Source organism: Nelumbo nucifera, chromosome 1, assembly GCF_055504915.1.
Source record: "Nelumbo nucifera cultivar China Antique chromosome 1, China Antique-T2T, whole genome shotgun sequence".
Lineage (NCBI taxonomy): Eukaryota > Viridiplantae > Streptophyta > Magnoliopsida > Proteales > Nelumbonaceae > Nelumbo > Nelumbo nucifera.
The window spans coordinates 113,635,464-113,653,523 of NC_142649.1; the positions used below are offsets into that span (position 1 = coordinate 113,635,464).

The following is an 18,060-nucleotide window of genomic DNA, read 5'->3' on the forward strand; positions in this document are numbered from 1 at the left end:
TTAGGGCCATGTCCTTAAGAGTTGCTATGAAAGCTTTGCACATCAGGTCTTCGGATGAGCCGTGAGCATCATTTGGGCCTTGAAGGCTTCAAGGTGGTCATTGGGATCTATGGATCCGTTGTACCTCTCGAACTGTGGGGCTCGCCAGCCAACTGGAGGGAGCTCATCCACGATGTCCAGGTGAATGGCGGCTCCTTGGCGAGCTGGTTGCTTGGTTTTGTGGGTCAGACCACTGGAGGGGCTGCACTTCTTTGAGCCTGGTTGTGCTCCAAATAGGTCAGACGCTGTTGGAGTTCTCGGATCTTTACGTCCCTGTTGTTTGAAACCGCAGCAGGCGTGGCTCTTTTCTTCTTGGGCGCTGCCGGGTGATCTTTGATTGAGCTATACTCGGCGACAGAGACTGGCAGCTGCATCCGCTTTCCGAGCCTTTCCTTTGTTGGAATCTAGGCTGATTGATGAGTTATGCTACAGTTGTTGCGTTCACGGGACCGGGCTGAGGAGCTTGATCTTTTTGAAGTTTGTTGCTTCTCTAGATCAAGTCGCACCCTATCCTTGTCCAACCAATGTGTTTTGGGGTCCTCAGGGCGAGGATCGGCCACAGTATGGTTTGAGGAGGCTGTGCTGTAGACTCCAGCGACTGCATCATCGCCAAGATCTAGTTGACCTTTTCTTGCATTGCTTGAAATTGGGTGGGGTTGACCGTAGCTTGCTACTGAGGTTGCTGAGTTTCGCAGCGTGACAGACTACGATGAGAGTGGGATCCCCAAGATGAGGATTGACATGTTGAACGTTCAGACACGTTTCTTGGCATCTTTCTTAATTACGTAGAAAGAAGGTTTGGAATAGCTTTTTGTGCGATTCTCACAAACAACGGCAATTTGATGCTGCTCGATTTGAGGTAGTTCTTTAACCGAGGTCGTAATCAGATGATCCTGCCAACTAGGCGGAGCCGAGGTGGAAGGACGAGGTCGTGCCCCGAGATTTGAAACTAAGAAGACAGTTAGAGGCTCGAGGAGTTATCCCCTAGTAGATACTCTGACACTCAAGTTAGTCGAGGAAATGTGGTCAGTCGGGCCGAGCAATTATAGAATAGTGCTAGTCCAAGCAGAGTAATGGTATGGAAGTCAAAAGTTGGATCCCTTACCTTGAGCAGGAGGTACCTTTTTATAACCGAAGATCTGTGTTTTGGTCGGATGAGACTTTTGGGGTTGTCGGGATGAGGTTAACCGTCGAGGTCTTTGAGATAAGACTTAATCCCCAGCAGAGTCCTCATCTATACGACGTTCTCCTGTTTGGGTTGCACTTATCCACACAACATGGTGTTGACGTGACTGAAGAGATAAAGGTGGGTTGTAGAGGTGACACGGTGCTGACGTGGCTGGGGAGATAAGGTGGGTCATGGAGGTGATGCAGCGCTGACGTGGTTGAGGAGGTAAGGTGGCTAGGTAGGCGACATGTGGTGTCTGGGGCCAGATCAACTATAACCCAAACACTTAGAACCGGTGTTGCCACATAGGTATTTTATGAGAAAATAACACTTGTTTTGCTTGGTACTAGTGCTGATAGCAATGTTTTCAACATTGATCTATATCATCCAACGTCCAAGATGAAGCCACATTGATACCACATCATTGTACCGCTGATAACAATACGTAGTTTTCTCACAAAATATTGAACTTGGCATTGGTCCAAACGATATGTTTCCGATTTCTAATGCATGGTCTAAAGCAAATTTTTTTTTGAAAAAACGATACCAAACAAAAAAAACGTTACTTAAAACACCAAACAAGAGAACCTTATTTAAAACACGACTTTCTCTTACACCGTTTTCTCGTAAAACGGCATCAATGCCAAACACCCACTTTACCATTACAAGACGGTCCCCCATTATTGACAAAAGAATATTTTAATTATGAAAGCTAGTATGAGATAATCTTTGGCCATGATATGTAAAATCATTCTCCTGGCGCTGAAGCAAAAGCCAATATCTTCCACGGGCCATAAAGTACGCGTAAAATCGTCGTGATTAAGATGGGATCGCGTGGATGTGGGACCGAGTAAGTCGGAGCGTCGGACATCATCCTTCATGTCCACGCCATGTGTACTGTGTTCAGATAATGCGGTGATATGCGCGTAGGCTAGCAAGGACGGATCAAGTACTTGCCTACTTGGTACTTGGGATCAGGAATCCCATAAAACTGAAATTGCCAGGTTTCATATCATATTTGATTAGTTGTCCATGGACACATACACTGCCCCTTTTTATCCGTTGTAAATCAGATATCACATGTGGACCTTTTTGTCGGCCACGTGTCAAGTTAGAAACCCTAGCGCGATTGAGACGGGAAGGAGTCCGTCCTATTGTGTGAGAGAGGCAGGTCACACACCAGATGTAACGTGGAGACGGCCCAACACGTAGCCAGCAGCGAGAAAAAGGAGAGAGAGAGATAACAGGGAACAGAGAACACAGAAGAACTCGGAGTGTCGGACTGACTCGGAAAAGGATTCTCTCTCTCCAGGAAGGGGAAGAAGTCCGGAGGCCGCAGCTGTTTGTGTTCTGGTTGGACAGTTGAGTTGAGTCCTGGGTGTTGAGTATATTCTGGGAGCCGTACGGACCAACTACAAATCTAAATTTAATTAGAAAAATGACCAATCAGCCCAGATCAGAATTTTATAGCGCCAAGCAGGAAAATGCATCCTGACCGTGAATTAATGTCAAATTCACGGGTAAGATGTGATTTATAGGGAAGAGGACTACTGAAATTCAGAATTCTGCATCGTGTGTATCCGTACTTCTCCGATTTAATTACGAGGAGGACTGCTGAGTTGCCGTTCCGATTCAGCAGCCGTTGGATCTCAACACCAAATAAATCCTAAGAAGGGTTCGATTGGTGGCGGCTGCTCATCACTATATACAACCCTGGTCTCCTCTCCCTCTCACTCCTACCTGGACTTCCACCTCACTTCCTCGCTTCCCTGTTTACGCCATGAAAACAGGTCAGTCCTCTCTCTCTCTCTCTCTCACCTAATTTGTTTTATCTTTCTAACTTTCTTTATATATGTAGATATTTACTCCTTTAATCGTCTGATGTGTTCTTGCTGCTGCATCTGGTTCTCGATCTCTCTGCAACATTTTTTTTAGAAAGGCTGGATTTGGTTGTTTATTTATCTCTAACAATTTCTTCTCTTTTCGTTATCTTTTGACGTTGGGCCCGGGGAGGGGGCGTTGTAACTGGTTGCTTCTTTTAGATTATTAGGAATTGACCTTCCTGCTCTTCTCCAGTCTCCATAGCTTACTAGGTATTCGGTTTGTTTGCTTTATATTTCTTTCTTCTTTTCAAAAAAATGCCTTTGCAGTTTAAAGAAAGAAACGTGGCTGTTCGTTGGATTTTAACTTCTGAACTAATTTGTTCTGGGTCGTATCTATTTTCTGAAACTGGACCTGATTTTTCGTTCTGTTATTGGTTTATGTTTGGTAGTTGGCAAACGCTCTGTGGTGAATTCATGATTTGTAAATCCAGCAGACAGTTAATCCTTGATAGATAGCCATTGCATTGAAATGGACCGATATTAGTCATCTTTGCCGAGAACGTTCCTTGCATGAGCTGGGAACGATCTATTCAGTTTCATCTTTCTTGTTCTTCGTTGAGATCTAGGAAGACCTATGTATAATCCGTTCACCTCTTTCTGCAGTTCTCAGCTTGCGCTTGGGTGGTCTTTTTGTGTTTCATACTCATATCCATGCTTTCTTTTTTGTCCCGAGTCCCCATTTATTTTCCGAAAATCCAGTAATTCTGTTAAGTTTTCTTTTAAAAGGAAAATTACTTAAATATCCCTTATAATTTTTAAAACTAGCTGAAAGCCTGAAACTTTCCCATGCTTTTAAGAGTAGGGACATCCCCTTTAACATGTTCACTTTGTACAGACCTCCTGTAGCTCTGATAGATATCCTTCACATGGGCTAACAGAATGCTAGTATTGTATTTCAAATAAATCCAAAAATACCATGCCGTTACAAATTTAGATTTTGTTGATACCGTTCATATGTATGATTGGTGAAATGGAACGCTGGAATGAGGCTGGAGAGATGGGCCTAGTGAAAACTGCCTCTGGGCTTTGGAAGATGCTTACAAATCCCTGTAGAGCCTCTTACCTTGGAAACTCAACACTGGTCCTAGTGATCCTGGTCTTCAGAGTGGTGGACTTGATACCTTGGGGAATTCCAGACATAAATGGTTACAATGATATGGGATTCCTATGAAAATTCCAAATGTTTGACAAATATTGAATAAGTGGTTGACACAAATATCATCTTTATATTATAAATTCATTGTTATCAATCCCTACCAAAGAAGAAAGAAGGAAAGGAAAAGAAATCTATCTAACAAAAACACCAGTTGACAATTTAATAATACATGATATTGCTTCCAGAAATCTTTTTTTTTTTTTTTTTGGTAAGATTCCAGCAATCTTGTTTGAAGTTCATCTCATGATTGGAATTTCCTGCTTTCCTATAACATTTCCTTGAAATCTTACCATTGTGATTTCTTGTGATAATATTCTACTTTGCTTGCTGGTAAATAGAATAGTTCTTCACTCTACAAAAGTTTTTCCTGCCCTGAGCAATAAAATAAATATTCCCATAAAGTTGTCCATTAACAATGTAATATCGATGACTAATTTATTCTTAACTGAAAGCACCCTGTCTCATACTTCCTTATGGTCATTTCAGATGCTTCATGAAATTGCTTATAATATAGAAGATCTTGTGTAATATTTTTAGTATTGGTGGAAATCTGAGTATATATTCTACGGAGCGAAATGGGTTCCGGGGAAGACAGCACACCTGCTAAGCCTTCCAAACCAACTACATCAGCTCAGGTTCTCTCTCTCTCTCTCTCTCGTTATTTTTTGATAGTAATTATCATGAAACATAAACATATAATTGTATAAATGCATTTTTTTAAGGTACATATACTATACTTTTATGTATAATTGCATTTAATTAGGAAAATTTTCCTAATCAGGCAATTATGGATACTTGCTAGACGATCCACCTATTTCTGCCAGATTGAGGAATTCTGTGTCTGATCCAGACTAGCCATTTGATAGTAGACTGTAGACCTCTGGAATCTGGGTTGGGCATATGTTTTCTGTCCCAGTTCAGATCTGCCCACCTTGTATTGGAGGATCTCCAAGTTCAGTCATCCAAGGTTTCAATATTTTATTTATTTTTTTAGAAGCCCCAACTAAGGGCTTATTTTGGTCACATTGCAAGGGGACTTAAATGAGTTTTTCCCCATGAAGAGAAGACAGCAAGAGGAACATGTGGGGCTGATCAAACCAGCATGCTGCATTGTTGATTCCTGGATTGTTTATATGCCTTCACTGAATGGCCTAACCAATAGAGTAGTTCTCACCTGAGATTGTAATATCTTTTTTTTTTTTTTCTTTTAATGAAATTTGTCTTTCATATACCATAAAAAGAATAGTCCTCATTAGTCTTAAACCCAATCCAATATTTGATCCGGGTATTTGGATTTGGATGTTAAAACCTGCATTGCTTAATAATCAGATCAGATGTGGATTTGACCCCATTTGATCCAATTAAAATCTAAGTCTGATTAAAATTATATATATAGTTATATAAATTTTACAACTAATAAATTCAGTATTTCATATTTATATGAAATTATTATGTATTTATACGTTAAAAGTGATTAATTTTTCAAGACTTTTTAAAATCTTTCTTTATTTTAATGACGATAAATTGGATTGTGGATTAAATTCTAAGCCAGTTCAAGTCTGAGTCTGATATTTTTTTTATCAGTAACAATGATGCTTTATTAAATAATAAAAATTGTGAAACTTTAAGTACAAGAAAAGGGAGGTAAAATATCTTAACTCCCCTGCAACAGAGAACAAAAAAGAAAGCTAAAAATTTACCCAAAACATAGTTTCCTTAAACGCCCCTTGCTTGGCTAACCCATCAGCCATTGAGTTAGCGCTTCTCTTCACCCAACTGTACTTCACCTCAATATCCCTACTCAGCCATTTAAATTTTTCTTTTCATTTCTGTAGCTCCACAAACCATTGCTGTCTTCCTTCAGCCACCTAATCTCCACCTCCGAGTCCCCTTCAATGACCAACCATCGAATGTTTAATTCTCTTGTTCTTTGGATTCCTTCTAGAACTGCTAGAATCTCAGCCCTAAGAGAGTCACCCTCTCCAATTGGGCCTTAGAATATGGCATTAATAATCAAATGTCAGCCATGGAATAATCTGAAAATAGCTCCAAAGATTTCAGCCAGTGAACTACCCTTATGTCTGAGTCTGATATTACAGATTTTGGGTCAGATTTGTATATGAAGTTCACTAATTGGATTGGATTTGGATGTGACTGGGTCTGATCCGAATTCAACCCAGTTATAGCCTTAGTTCTCATGTTGTTATTATTGTTATTATTGTACTACTACTACTACTACTACTACTACTACTACTACTACTACTACTACTACTACTACTACTACTACTACTACTACTATCATCATCATGTTATAATAATAATAATATTATTATTATTATTATTATTATTATTAGTATCATCATCATCATCATCATCGCCATCATCATCATGATTAAAAATTGTCCTTTTAAATGGTTTCAGTAAAAATGCACATATATAGATATACATCAATTTTTTTCTTGTTTCATTATTCTCTTTTTGCATTACAGGAGACACCAACAACGCCTTCATATCCTGATTGGTCAACCCCCTTACAGGTCTATGATAAAATTATTTCTGGCTTTACTTTGTTGTTCATATATCTTCATGGATTTTGTTCAACTACTTGTTTGAATTATATTAGTAGCTTACTCCTTAGCTCCTTGGAACAGGCGTACTATGGTGCTGGAGCCACTGCACCCCCTCCATTTTTTACCTCAAGTGTTGCTTCATCACCTGCTCCCCATCCATATCTGTGGGGAAGCCAGGTGATTATCTCTATTCTCTAAAATTCTAAGCTTGTATTGGGGATCTGCCCTTATTGTAGGACTCTTTAACTATGTCAAATGATAAACTCTTGTTCTATTTTCTCATGGTTTTCAGCATTTAATGCCACCATATGGAACTCCACTTCCGTATCCCGCCTTATATCCTCATGGGGGACTTTATGCCCATCCTAGCATGGCTGCAGTAAGTACAATCCTTCACATTATCGCATATTTTTCATTTTCTTGGTTGGTTTTGATTCGAAACCAAAATTCTTCTATGTTATTTCTTCATAGGATGGTCTGAAGATTATTTTGTTTGTTCATTATTTTTACACTGTTGTTTTTTTGGCAAGAAAGATAAAGAGTGTCATTGTACCTATAAGAAGATGTTACCAAATTCTTCACAATTATCATGAACTCTATTTCTTTTTCTAATTTTATTTATTTTTATACTTTATAGGCTCAGGGTGCAGCAGTAACAACTACAGAAGCAGAAGGAAAAGCCTCTGATGGAAAGGATCGGTCTTCAGCTAAGAAATCCAAAAGGAGTTCAGGAAAAGAAAGTAGAAAATCTGCTTCAGGATCTGCAAATGACGGTGCCTCACAGAGGTTATTAAGCCTAAAACTTCAAAAAAAGAAAAAGATCAATGACAAAGCAAAATTTTAATGAATTAGAAAAAGTATAAAGAAAATTTTCCTGAAGCCCAGACCTTTCATTAGAAAAAGGATAAAGAAAGAGTTGGATGTATGGAGCAACTACCTATCCTGAAATTAGGGCTGTAAATGAATTAGGTTTGGACTGGTTTGGTTTATCCAGGTTTGATTGGATTGTTCAAATCATAGATTTGATTTTACTTTCATACCTGATAGGGTCTAAGGGTTGTATGGTTGAATTTGAATTTGATAACAAGTAAACAACAAATGTGTTGACTTTCTAGGTATCCAAGAGAACAAGGTGTTCCTTGGTGATTTGTAAGGCATAAATTTCTCTATATATTGGCTGATCTTGACCATCCCATGAGGGAGTTGGCCTACCCAATAGCTTCTATTCCACGATTTCCTTATGCATGTTTTTTTCCCATTAGGCATTTGTGGGTTTCTAATTTTCTGTAGCTCAGCCAAAGTGGCCTTTATGACATGGACTGCACCCCTGGCAAAGTGCCTTAAGGAACAAGCTTATCAGCAGAATATTGGCTGTGTTCTGCAATATGGAGCTCAAATTAGCTGAGCATCTCTTTGTGCACTGCCCAATCAACTTTAAACTTTTGGGCACACTTCCTCCTTCCCCCAACATCAGTTGGGTGTTCCTAAAGACAGCTATGGAGATTCTTACTGGTTGGCATATAGGAGGTCTTAATAGGAAGGGGAAAAAAATCCATTCCTATGGCAACTTTATGGTGGATAGTGTGGAGGAAAGAGAAAAGGTGAATATTTGAAAATCTGGAATCACAGAAGGATGAAATGTTAAGGGTGGAAGTTGTAATAACTCTTTTTTCTTAAGTAGATCAAGGTACCGCTGTTTACAACTATCAGTCTCCTACCATATAAGGATGACTGCTTTTGTTCATACATTTTCTGGTCAATATTTCATTTACTATACCTTTTCTCAAAAAAAAAAAAAACTAATTGTCCTTAGCATTAAATTTCTGGCATTAACATTTCTGTAAATATTGCTCATATACAGTGATGAAAGTGGAAATGAGGGTTCATCCAGTGCAAGTGATGAGAATACTAACCAACAAGTATGTCCTTGCCTTCTGTTTTCTATTTATATGTGACTCTAATATTTGATTCCAATGTCAAAGAAATTGCTGAAGATAAGTTGCCTGGGTCAAGTAGTCTAAATAGGGAGCTAATCTTTGGTTTGATTAACTAGGAAACTTTTCTTAACTGACCCCATTGGAAAATGGCATACCAGCTCATATATGTTCAAAGAACCGTTATCCATTTTCTATTCATTTGTGGCAAACTTTACACTTTTGCTATTTTTAGGTTATGCCATATATATATATTTTTTGTCTTCAGGATGGCAAGAAGAGAAGCTTTGACCAGATGCTTGCAGATGGTATGCTCATTTGAAGTAATTACATTCTCTGTGTGCTTAATTAGTCATATTAGCTCTAATGGTTCATACAATTCCTTCAGGAGCAAGTGCACAGAACAACAGCAGTGCTCAATATAGTGGTGCAACTGTTGAAACAACTTTTGGTACAAGGGGGCAACCACTTGCAAAGCTTCCAGTTTCAGTCCCTGGGAGGCCGGTTGTAAATATGCCTGCTGCCAATTTGAATATAGGAATGGACCTTTGGAATTCGTCCCCTGCTGGAACTGTACCATTGAAGACCAGACCAAATGCTTCTGGTGTCTCAGCTTCTGTTGCACAAGCACCAGTTGTTGGACGTGAAGGGGTTATGCTTGATCACCTTTCAATTCAAGTAAGAACTGTTAATAGCAGTTTGCCAGATTGCTTTCCATGTAATGTTCCTTATATTCCCCCATCCCCATTCTAATACAAAGACAGTACAATCTTCTGTGGACCTAACCTTTGACCTTTTTTTTTGGAACAAAGTAGCCCACTCTCAGGTCTGGCATTTTACTATTACACAAGTGTTGACCCCTTGTTTTTATTATGTAATGGTAGAATGAGTATTATCTTCCTAAAAGTCATGGTGTCTGATCATTCAGCTTTAGCATACAGGATTTTTACATTGGAAATTAATCTTATTTAGCTTCTTAATTTCAAGCTTATTTAATGGTTTTACTTAATTTCAACATCTTTGCTGACTTGGAACTGTTCCCTTGACAGGATGAACGTGAACTAAAAAGACAGAGAAGAAAACAGTCTAATCGGGAGTCAGCAAGGAGGTCAAGATTACGGAAGCAGGTATACTGAGTGCTTTGTACAGATTTTTGTACAGTTTTGGCTGGTTTGGGACAACCCAAACCCAACCTGAAGAACTGAATTTTCAATCTTAACTGTAGTAGCTTGAAGGCGAATGAAAGGCTCCCGGATAATGATTTTGTTAGGTTGAGTTTAGTTGCCTTGTGTTGAGTAAAAAGAATTTTTTTATCAATAAAAAAAAGAAATCTCCTTTTCCATGCACATTTCTGTTTCTGTCGCTAGTGAGATTTGAACTTACCTCTTTTATTCAACAAAATACTTCCACCAGGCCCAACCTTTTTTATGTTATTGGAAATGAAAACATTAAACTATATAAAGAACATAATAAGCCCAAAAAAAGAAATGTAAAAGAAAGAAAGAAAGAACAAACTAAGCCCAGATCCTTTAAGTGAAATTTTGCATCTCTTTGGTCAACAAAAGGGGCTAGCATTAGTCTTTTGATTTAAATTCTTGATGACCATTTCATTGCTTTATGGGGCATGGGAAATCTATAAGGTTTTTTTTATTGTTAACTCTTAACTTTATTATTTATAGAGAAAAGAATGTGTGTAAGAATACAAGGAAGTGTTTTCCCCAAAGCAAGGACCCCTGGTAGCCCTTGCTACCAACCCAGATACATCTTTTGTGCAAGCGTTCTAGTTGCCTTGGTCTCCAGTTAATGACCCCCTAACACATATTGGTTCTGTGTACCCCTTGCTTAGCTAGCATGTGTCCGATATTGTTTCCCTCCCTTGGAATTCACTAAACCTGAAGTCCTGAACTCTGAACTCTCTTACCAGTTTTCTAATGTCCCTAAATAGATTTCTGCATTTCCATGGGGCTGGACTGCTATTGCCTAAATCATTTACTGTTTATGATGGAATCTCATTCTCCTATGAAGTTTGTGACATGAAGAAAGCCAGCCTTGATCGATACTGTAAAGCCATCAATTAGCCTTCAATGCCTCCCCTTGACCTTTGAGCCTTCCTTGTCTCTTCTTCAATGCAGTGTTTTATGGTCATTTTGTGTATGGCTTACCACCTATAAAGCTAATCCTCCGTATGCTTTACTCATAAAGCTAATCCTTATCTCTATTTATGTCTTTAATCTGAAGGTCAACTTTTCCTACTTTCTTTTTATAATTTGGGTTATTTTCATACTTTCCTTCCATACTTTTAGTCCTCTGTGGTTAGAGGTGAGCATTCAGTTTATTTGGTTAAAAACCAAATCAAATTAACTGAAATTCTAAAGAGGGAAAACTGAACCAAAACTTTGATGGGAGCTCTAGAGGCAATCCAGGACTGTCAGGAATTGGGGGAGTATTCAGAGGTGGAGACGGTGAAATTGTTGCCATGTATTCAGGGTCTATAGGTGTAGGTGACTCTTTGAGGGCAGACTTTGCTTCAAGGTGTGGGATTTGCCAAACAGATGGAGCTGAACCGAATAGAGATAGAAGGTGACTCTAAAATGCTCATTGATTAGTTGAAGTCAGGAAGCTTCGGAGCTTGGATTTATAGACATGCTATAAGGGAGATCACCAACATAACTAAGGAGATTGGGGCTTCTTTCAAATGGACTAGAAGATCAGCTGATGGAATAGCTGATACTTTAGCTAACCAGGGGTATTGAGGGAAAGGCTATTCTGGGCAGAATTGTAAAAAAGGTCTTTTGGGGTCAGCACCTATTCTGGGGCTGACAGTTGTACTTGATACATCCTAATTTGCTTAGTGAAGTTACCGTTTCCAATAAAAAAAACTGAACCAAAACCAAATTAAGGAAATATTGAAATAACTGAACCAAATTTCTTATTTGGTTATTCCGGTTAAAACTGAATTTCATTATACATACACACATATATGCATGTGTATGGAATTCGATTTTTCAGTTAACTGAATTTTCAGTTTCTGAAATACCCTAAAACTGAAACCAAAATTTTCAGTTTGGTTTTTCAGTTCCGACTGAAATATCACCCCTATCTGTGGTATCATTACTCAAAGTTATGCCCTCTGACAATAACACAGCAGAGTATCTCTAGTATGTAGATAGTTAATCATGGTTATATTGTCAAACAGCAACAAGAGGAATGCTGGTAAACAATGAATTTATGCAACTTTTTGTTTTCTCCACTCTACAGACCAAGTGAGACCCATGAAAAGACATATACATCTTTATCTTGTAGTGTGTCTTTTCATGGCCCTTACCCATGACTGTAGGGCAATGTTTCCAAGAGTTGCATAAAAAACACTTACCATCATTCCTTCAAAAACAAGGATGGCACTTGATAATAGGTTTACAGAGTAATCATGTAGTTTGATGTACAGCTTCTGGTTGAGCACTGCACAGATCCTTGTTGTGCAGATTTGGCTATTGCTTTTTGTCTTTTATATTACTTTACCTTTTCCTCAAAAAAGAAAAATAATAATCTGTACTGTTATCATGTGTTTCAAACTTGCTGGTTTAGGCAATGCAGTATCTGACAAGTTTCATGTATCCATGGAACTGGTTTATATTGTCTTAGTCAATGCTTATACATCAGTATCCACTAGCAACCTCTTCCATAGGCATTGTACTATTGAATTCAGCTGTTATCACCCAATATTAGCCATACCCTATGTCAAATAAACTGTTTAGAGCTTATAAGCAAGTAGGCTTTTTCAAATTTGAGAACATGTTGGGAGATCCAAGCTTCAAATCTTCAGTTTTGTTAGATATTTGTTTAAGTTTAATGGAGAGATGTTATCTACTGAAGTTTCACAAATAACCTCATGTTCTTTCTAATATTTTTAATATCTTTCCAATTACCTCAGATTTTTCAAACATCTAAGTGAAACTTACAAAACTTATCTGAAAATTCCCTTTTTGCACATGATGAGATGCTTAACAAAATTAAAACGTTGAACCATGATCCCAATTATTATGGAGTTGGGCTGCACCCAAAACATAGTTCTGCTTAAATACAAAATCTCTTCTCATGAAAGAGCTGAATCTTTGACTGATTTTTTCCATCCAATTATGAAGCCGTGAACATTTGTCAGATGTTTTAATAAAAAAGTCTTTCCTTGCCATGAAATATTCTACAATTCCTCTCATTTCACATACACCAGCATACCAAATAAGAAACTTTTGCTCCCATAGATCCAGTCCTTTCATTCTTATATTAAAGCCTAAGCCTGAATCACACCATTAGCTAATTTAGTGAGAGGCCATGAACATATTGCATAGAAACTCTTGAGTAAAGCTGGTGTATCTTGTTTAGATCTGTGTTTCTTTCTTTTCCAAGCTTCTATCTGTTGAGAAAATCCATTCAGAAAACTGGTTATTCCTTTTTTGAATTAATGAAATTTCTGATTACCAGTATATGGGAATATAGAAATTCGACGAAGAAGCCAAAATGGTTGTCAAGGAATTTACAAATTAGGGTTCAGTGGATTAATAGGTTGGTATGGCTAATACACTAGCTAAGCAGGGGGTCACTAGAAACCAAGTGTTTTGGGCTGAATTGTAATGATTCGTAATTTGGGGGAGATAGCAGGGGCTATGCTCCAATGGATTGGTTTATCTCTTTTGTAATTCCTCAATCATATCTTTTTGTAAATATTAAATTAATGAAATGTTTCTGTTGCAGATCCAAAAAACAGAAGATTACCATTCCCCCCCCCCCCCCTCCCCCCAAAAATAATAATAATAATAATAAAAAAAAAACAAAAATCCATTTGGTAAAGAAAGATAGCATGCATGATAATATTGATAGTTATTGTCCCTCTTTAGAAGTTGTTCTTTTTATCTTGTTTTGATCAAACTGATTCCTTTCCTTTATTGTCACCAGGCAGAATGTGAAGAGCTGCAATCAAAGGTGCAAACATTGACTTCTGAGAATCACACACTCAGGACTGAGCTCGAGAGGCTTGCTGAAGAATGTGCAAAGCTTACATCAGAAAATAAGTCTTTAATGGTTCACTACTATATCCTTATATATATATATATATATATTCTTGATTTCATTATTATTGTTTACTCCCATCTATATTTCCTCTTGGTTTGTCCTTTTGTTTGTCAATTAACTAGTTGATACAAATAAATTCTATTTGTTGACCCAACTCACCAAGGATTTGAGAAGTGGTATCTCGATCCAAGGATACACATGGTATTCTGGTTTATATAGGTCTGCAGAGGAGGGTAGGTAGAGATGCTTTTTAGTGCTAAAGAACTCATTTAGGAGCTCTGTTAAGCCTTCTTATGACCCTGGCCTTAGTGAGATGATTGGGGGAGATGGTCCTGTTCCAAAGAACTGGTGCAACCTGTTCAAGGAGAGTAGGGTGTCTTTCAAAACCTCTTCTTCTTTAGTGATTTGTACAAGTATATGAAGTGTTGGACACACTTCGACATAAAGTATGTCAGCACATGCTGAACATGGGGTTTGATGCATTTGGATGTATCTTAATTTACTTCTAAAGTATACATGAGAGCATGTCTTATGCAGTTTATCATGTGTGAGACACTAAATTAGGGCACTTATTCTTCCGTTAACTTTAATGACATGCAAAATGCACAATCACAAGCATATATGCCTAGGGACTTACAGATATTTGTGCAAGCATCTGAGAAGAGAGGAATAGGAGGATATTCTTATTCTTATTATTATTATTAACTGTCACCTTCAAAAGTAAGGTGACCCCTCATATCATGAACAACTTGCAAACATGCCCAAAACAAAGTCTCCCTATTAACTCCTTGCTTTGCTGATGCATCAGCCGAACCATTTGCTGACCTCCTAGTCCATTTAAACTGTGCTTCAAGCTCCCTTGTTAGGTTCATTATTTCCCATTTTCCCTTACAGGTTGCCTAAGAGACCAAATGCCCAAGCGGTTTGTTTGCATCCATCCTATGACCAACAGCTGTTGAAAACCCGGCTGTTAGCCAATCTGAGTCCTTGAAGTAGCACCATCACCTCTGTTCTAAGTGAGTCATCCATCCCAATTGGACCAGAGAAAAGGGCCAAGACTCTTCCTTCCACATCTCTAAAAACATCCCTAACTCCAGAGGCGCTGGGGTTACCTACAGAACTACCACCAAAATTCAGTTTCATCCTATGCTTATTATTTATTTACTTTGATTGGTAACCAGATCAAGCGAACAGACTTGGTCATTGTCACAATGACCCACTGGATCTTGATGAGCAATGATTGATGGTTTTGGCTCAACAAGAGATGTGATTCATATCTTTGAATCACGAGAAAAAGTCATCTTAGAAGTGAGAGCAAAGCTGCTCAAATGATATGATTGGAAGACTGGAGTCATACGCTAGTGAAGATCCTAGGGATGGGGTTGAGATTGATGCAATAGAGGAGATTGTTGAGGGATCAAGCTGTGTACTAGTTGTGGGTTTTGATGGTGGATCTGGTTGTGCAAAGAGTGTTGAGCCACTTGATATCTGCTCTGGTAGTGGTTTAATTCCTGAAATTAGGAAGGATGGACAGTTAAAGGTTTTCACAACAAAGAGAAATACCTTTTTTTGCCATCATCCCATGACGTATTTGAGTTTTTTTTATCCTTGTGTAGGTGGATTGTTCTATTTGAAGGCAGGTTTGCCTGGTCCCACCTTAGAGCCAAAGGGCCTACGTATTTTATTCTGTAAGAGAAAATTTGGATAATGAGGATGAGGCAGAGAGCTTGTAAGAGTCATTACCAGGTCTTCATTGCTTGCTGGTCCAACACTAGGGGATTTTTCAGGTTCCCAGTACCTAATTTTGGAGGCACAGCTATGGAGAAGTTAAATGGTGGATAAAGAGATTTTCTAATCTTTTTTTATTTTCATGCATATTCAGTATTTTTTGGATAAAGGGGTTCTTTTCTCATTTTCTACTTATTGGACATAAGGTCCAGGCTTTAGGAGCCATTAGGTTAATCATTTTTGTCATTTTCTAAATTTCATATTCTTTGAGTTGTAGGTTTCAAGATACGGTGTTTTTCCCCTTCTGGCTGTGGTGACATTTCTGTACTAACGCTGAATGGTTTACTGCCCTGTTTTACTTATAAATTGTTATGGACGTATGGCTTGAAATTAGAGCACCCTCTACTTTTGATGAATGTAACACTCCTAATTTAGGATTGTGAAAGAGAAGAATACCCCTATAAAGTTATTGTTTTTCTCTATTTGATAGTATATTTTGTTTGTCATTCAACATCATCGCCGTTCAAGCCTTATCCCTACTATATGGGGTGGGCTACATGAATCCTGTTTCACCACTCCATTCTGTTTAATGGCCATATCCATTGTTAAATTGTTGGTGCTTAAATCATTTCTTACTACTATCCATGGCCTTTTTGGTCTCTACGCCTTGCCCTTCCAACCCCTTCAACTTGTAACAAATCACTTCTTGCGGATGCTGTTGATGGTTTTTTATGCACATGACCAAATCATTTTAGTCTACTTTCTCTCATTTTTTCACCTCTTGGAGCTACTCCTAAGTTCCTAAGAATGACTTCATTTCTGTTTCCTTTTAATCTAAGTGGTACTTGCCTATCACATAAAACTCCATATGCACCCCGTCCATTTCTTCTATCCTATTCTAATTCTATGGGTGTCACCCTCAATCTCTCCCTTGTTATGAATTATCAAACCGAGGTACCGAAAAAGGTCACATTGAGTTATCTATTGGTCGCCAATCCCAAGTATACCCTGATTTGCATTTCCATTGTCATTGAATTTACATGCCATATACATTCTGTTTTAGTCCTATTTTAAACCCTCTTGTTGTCATTTGTCCACAAGCTTAATTCTACATTTAATTATTTGTTAGTTTCATCAATTAAAACAATGTTATCAGCAAACAACATGCACCATGGGACCTCCTCCTGAATATGTTTAGTGAATTCATCCATGATCAATTGATCAGTGCAAATAAATAGGGGCCAAGTGCTGAATCTCAGTGGAGGCCCATCATAACTGCAAAAATCTGATGTCTCTCTCCCAAACGTTCTAACATTGGTTCATTGCACTATCACACACTTTCCTTAACATACGTCCTAATCATTACATCTACATTAGAGTGTGCAGAAATTCCTATGCCTCAATTTTTTTTCTAAAAGTTATAAATTAAGATTTGCTTTTTCAAGGAAATCTTCTCATCATCTTTTCTAATCAAATAATGGAGTCTTTTTTGGATAAAGAAATAAGGAAGTCTTGAGCAATAAAAAGAAAAGCCTGCAAGTGAATTTTTATGTTGAGCTTAAGAAAGGAAAATGCAGAGCAACCTTTTAGCAATTTGATGTTTGCAATTCTTTGCTTTTTATAAGGAAATGCTAATAAATCACCTGCATAAGGTTGTGTAGTTAAATTGATCTGGGCTGGTTCAGTTGATAGGCCACTGCATGGATTTATTACTACTAATTCTTCTTCTGCTGTCGCTGCTGCTTCTGAAGCTAATAGGACTAATTTGCTGAAACAGGAAGAGCTGACTCAGTTATATGGACCAGAGGCCATTGCTGATCTTGAAGACAACAATGCTAGCACAGTTCTCCAATCCACTAATGGTGATGTAAACGGTCATCAACAAGATACTTCAAGGGAAAATGATTCAGCTTGTAGTCAGAAGAATGGAACTATTCTTAACTCTAACGGGAAGCTTGATTCTGGTTCCAGTTGATGACAGGACCTTTTTGTTTGTTTGCAGAACCAATCCAGAGCCTTAACCTTTCCAGTTTTAATTGTGTCACAATATAGTTACGCGTCTCACTGTGTACATTGTTGTACAATAATAGAACTAAGAAATTTAGGCGTTGCTTATCCAATTGATTAGCGACTAGAGAAGTCTTTAGGAGAGTTTATTTTCTTCACTTCAATTGTCTGTTTAATGTTATTACTGTCTTTTCTTTGGCAAATGTATATTGCCTGATGCTTTGTATTGCACATGGTGTGTTAAATCAATAAGGCAGCAGGGTCGAGCGATCATTTATTCATTAACAATTTATTAAGAAAAAAGAATCAAAAGCTGAGGGATGCTTTTAAGTTCTACACTCACCACATGGATCCACCTCTTATTCGTAAGGTCCTCCAGTTTTCCCCTTGGCCACAAGTCCCTAAGCCCAAGGACAAATTTCTCATCATTGTATATATTTTTAAATTTAAATGCTGGGTTTTCATTATTATATTTAGCCGTGAATTTATGGAAGCCGGACTTAAGAAG

The 18,060-nt window shown here is 38.1% G+C and overlaps 1 protein-coding gene across 6 annotated transcripts; it reads left to right on the forward strand.

Annotated features, from left to right (window-relative positions):
• The first annotated feature begins 2,459 nt into the window (after positions 1 to 2,459).
• On the forward strand, positions 2,460 to 17,840 carry LOC104588181 (G-box-binding factor 1-like). Of its 6 annotated transcripts, none has more exons than XM_010246019.3 (12): positions 2,460 to 2,997; positions 4,733 to 4,881; positions 6,736 to 6,783; positions 6,898 to 6,993; positions 7,109 to 7,195; positions 7,454 to 7,602; positions 8,678 to 8,735; positions 8,986 to 9,058; positions 9,139 to 9,428; positions 9,800 to 9,877; positions 13,701 to 13,826; positions 17,323 to 17,840. In XM_010246019.3, exons 2-12 carry the CDS (start codon positions 4,822 to 4,824, stop codon positions 17,518 to 17,520), a joined length of 1,263 nt encoding a protein of 420 aa, XP_010244321.1. In that variant the 5' UTR covers positions 2,460 to 2,997; positions 4,733 to 4,821; the 3' UTR covers positions 17,521 to 17,840. The 6 variants fall into 6 exon arrangements, with proteins under 6 accessions (XP_010244321.1, XP_010244323.1, XP_010244322.1 ...); XM_010246021.3 differs by having other exon boundaries at positions 9,019 to 9,058; XM_010246020.3 differs by having other exon boundaries at positions 2,857 to 2,997; positions 4,784 to 4,881.
• Positions 17,841 to 18,060: the final 220 nt, after the last annotated feature.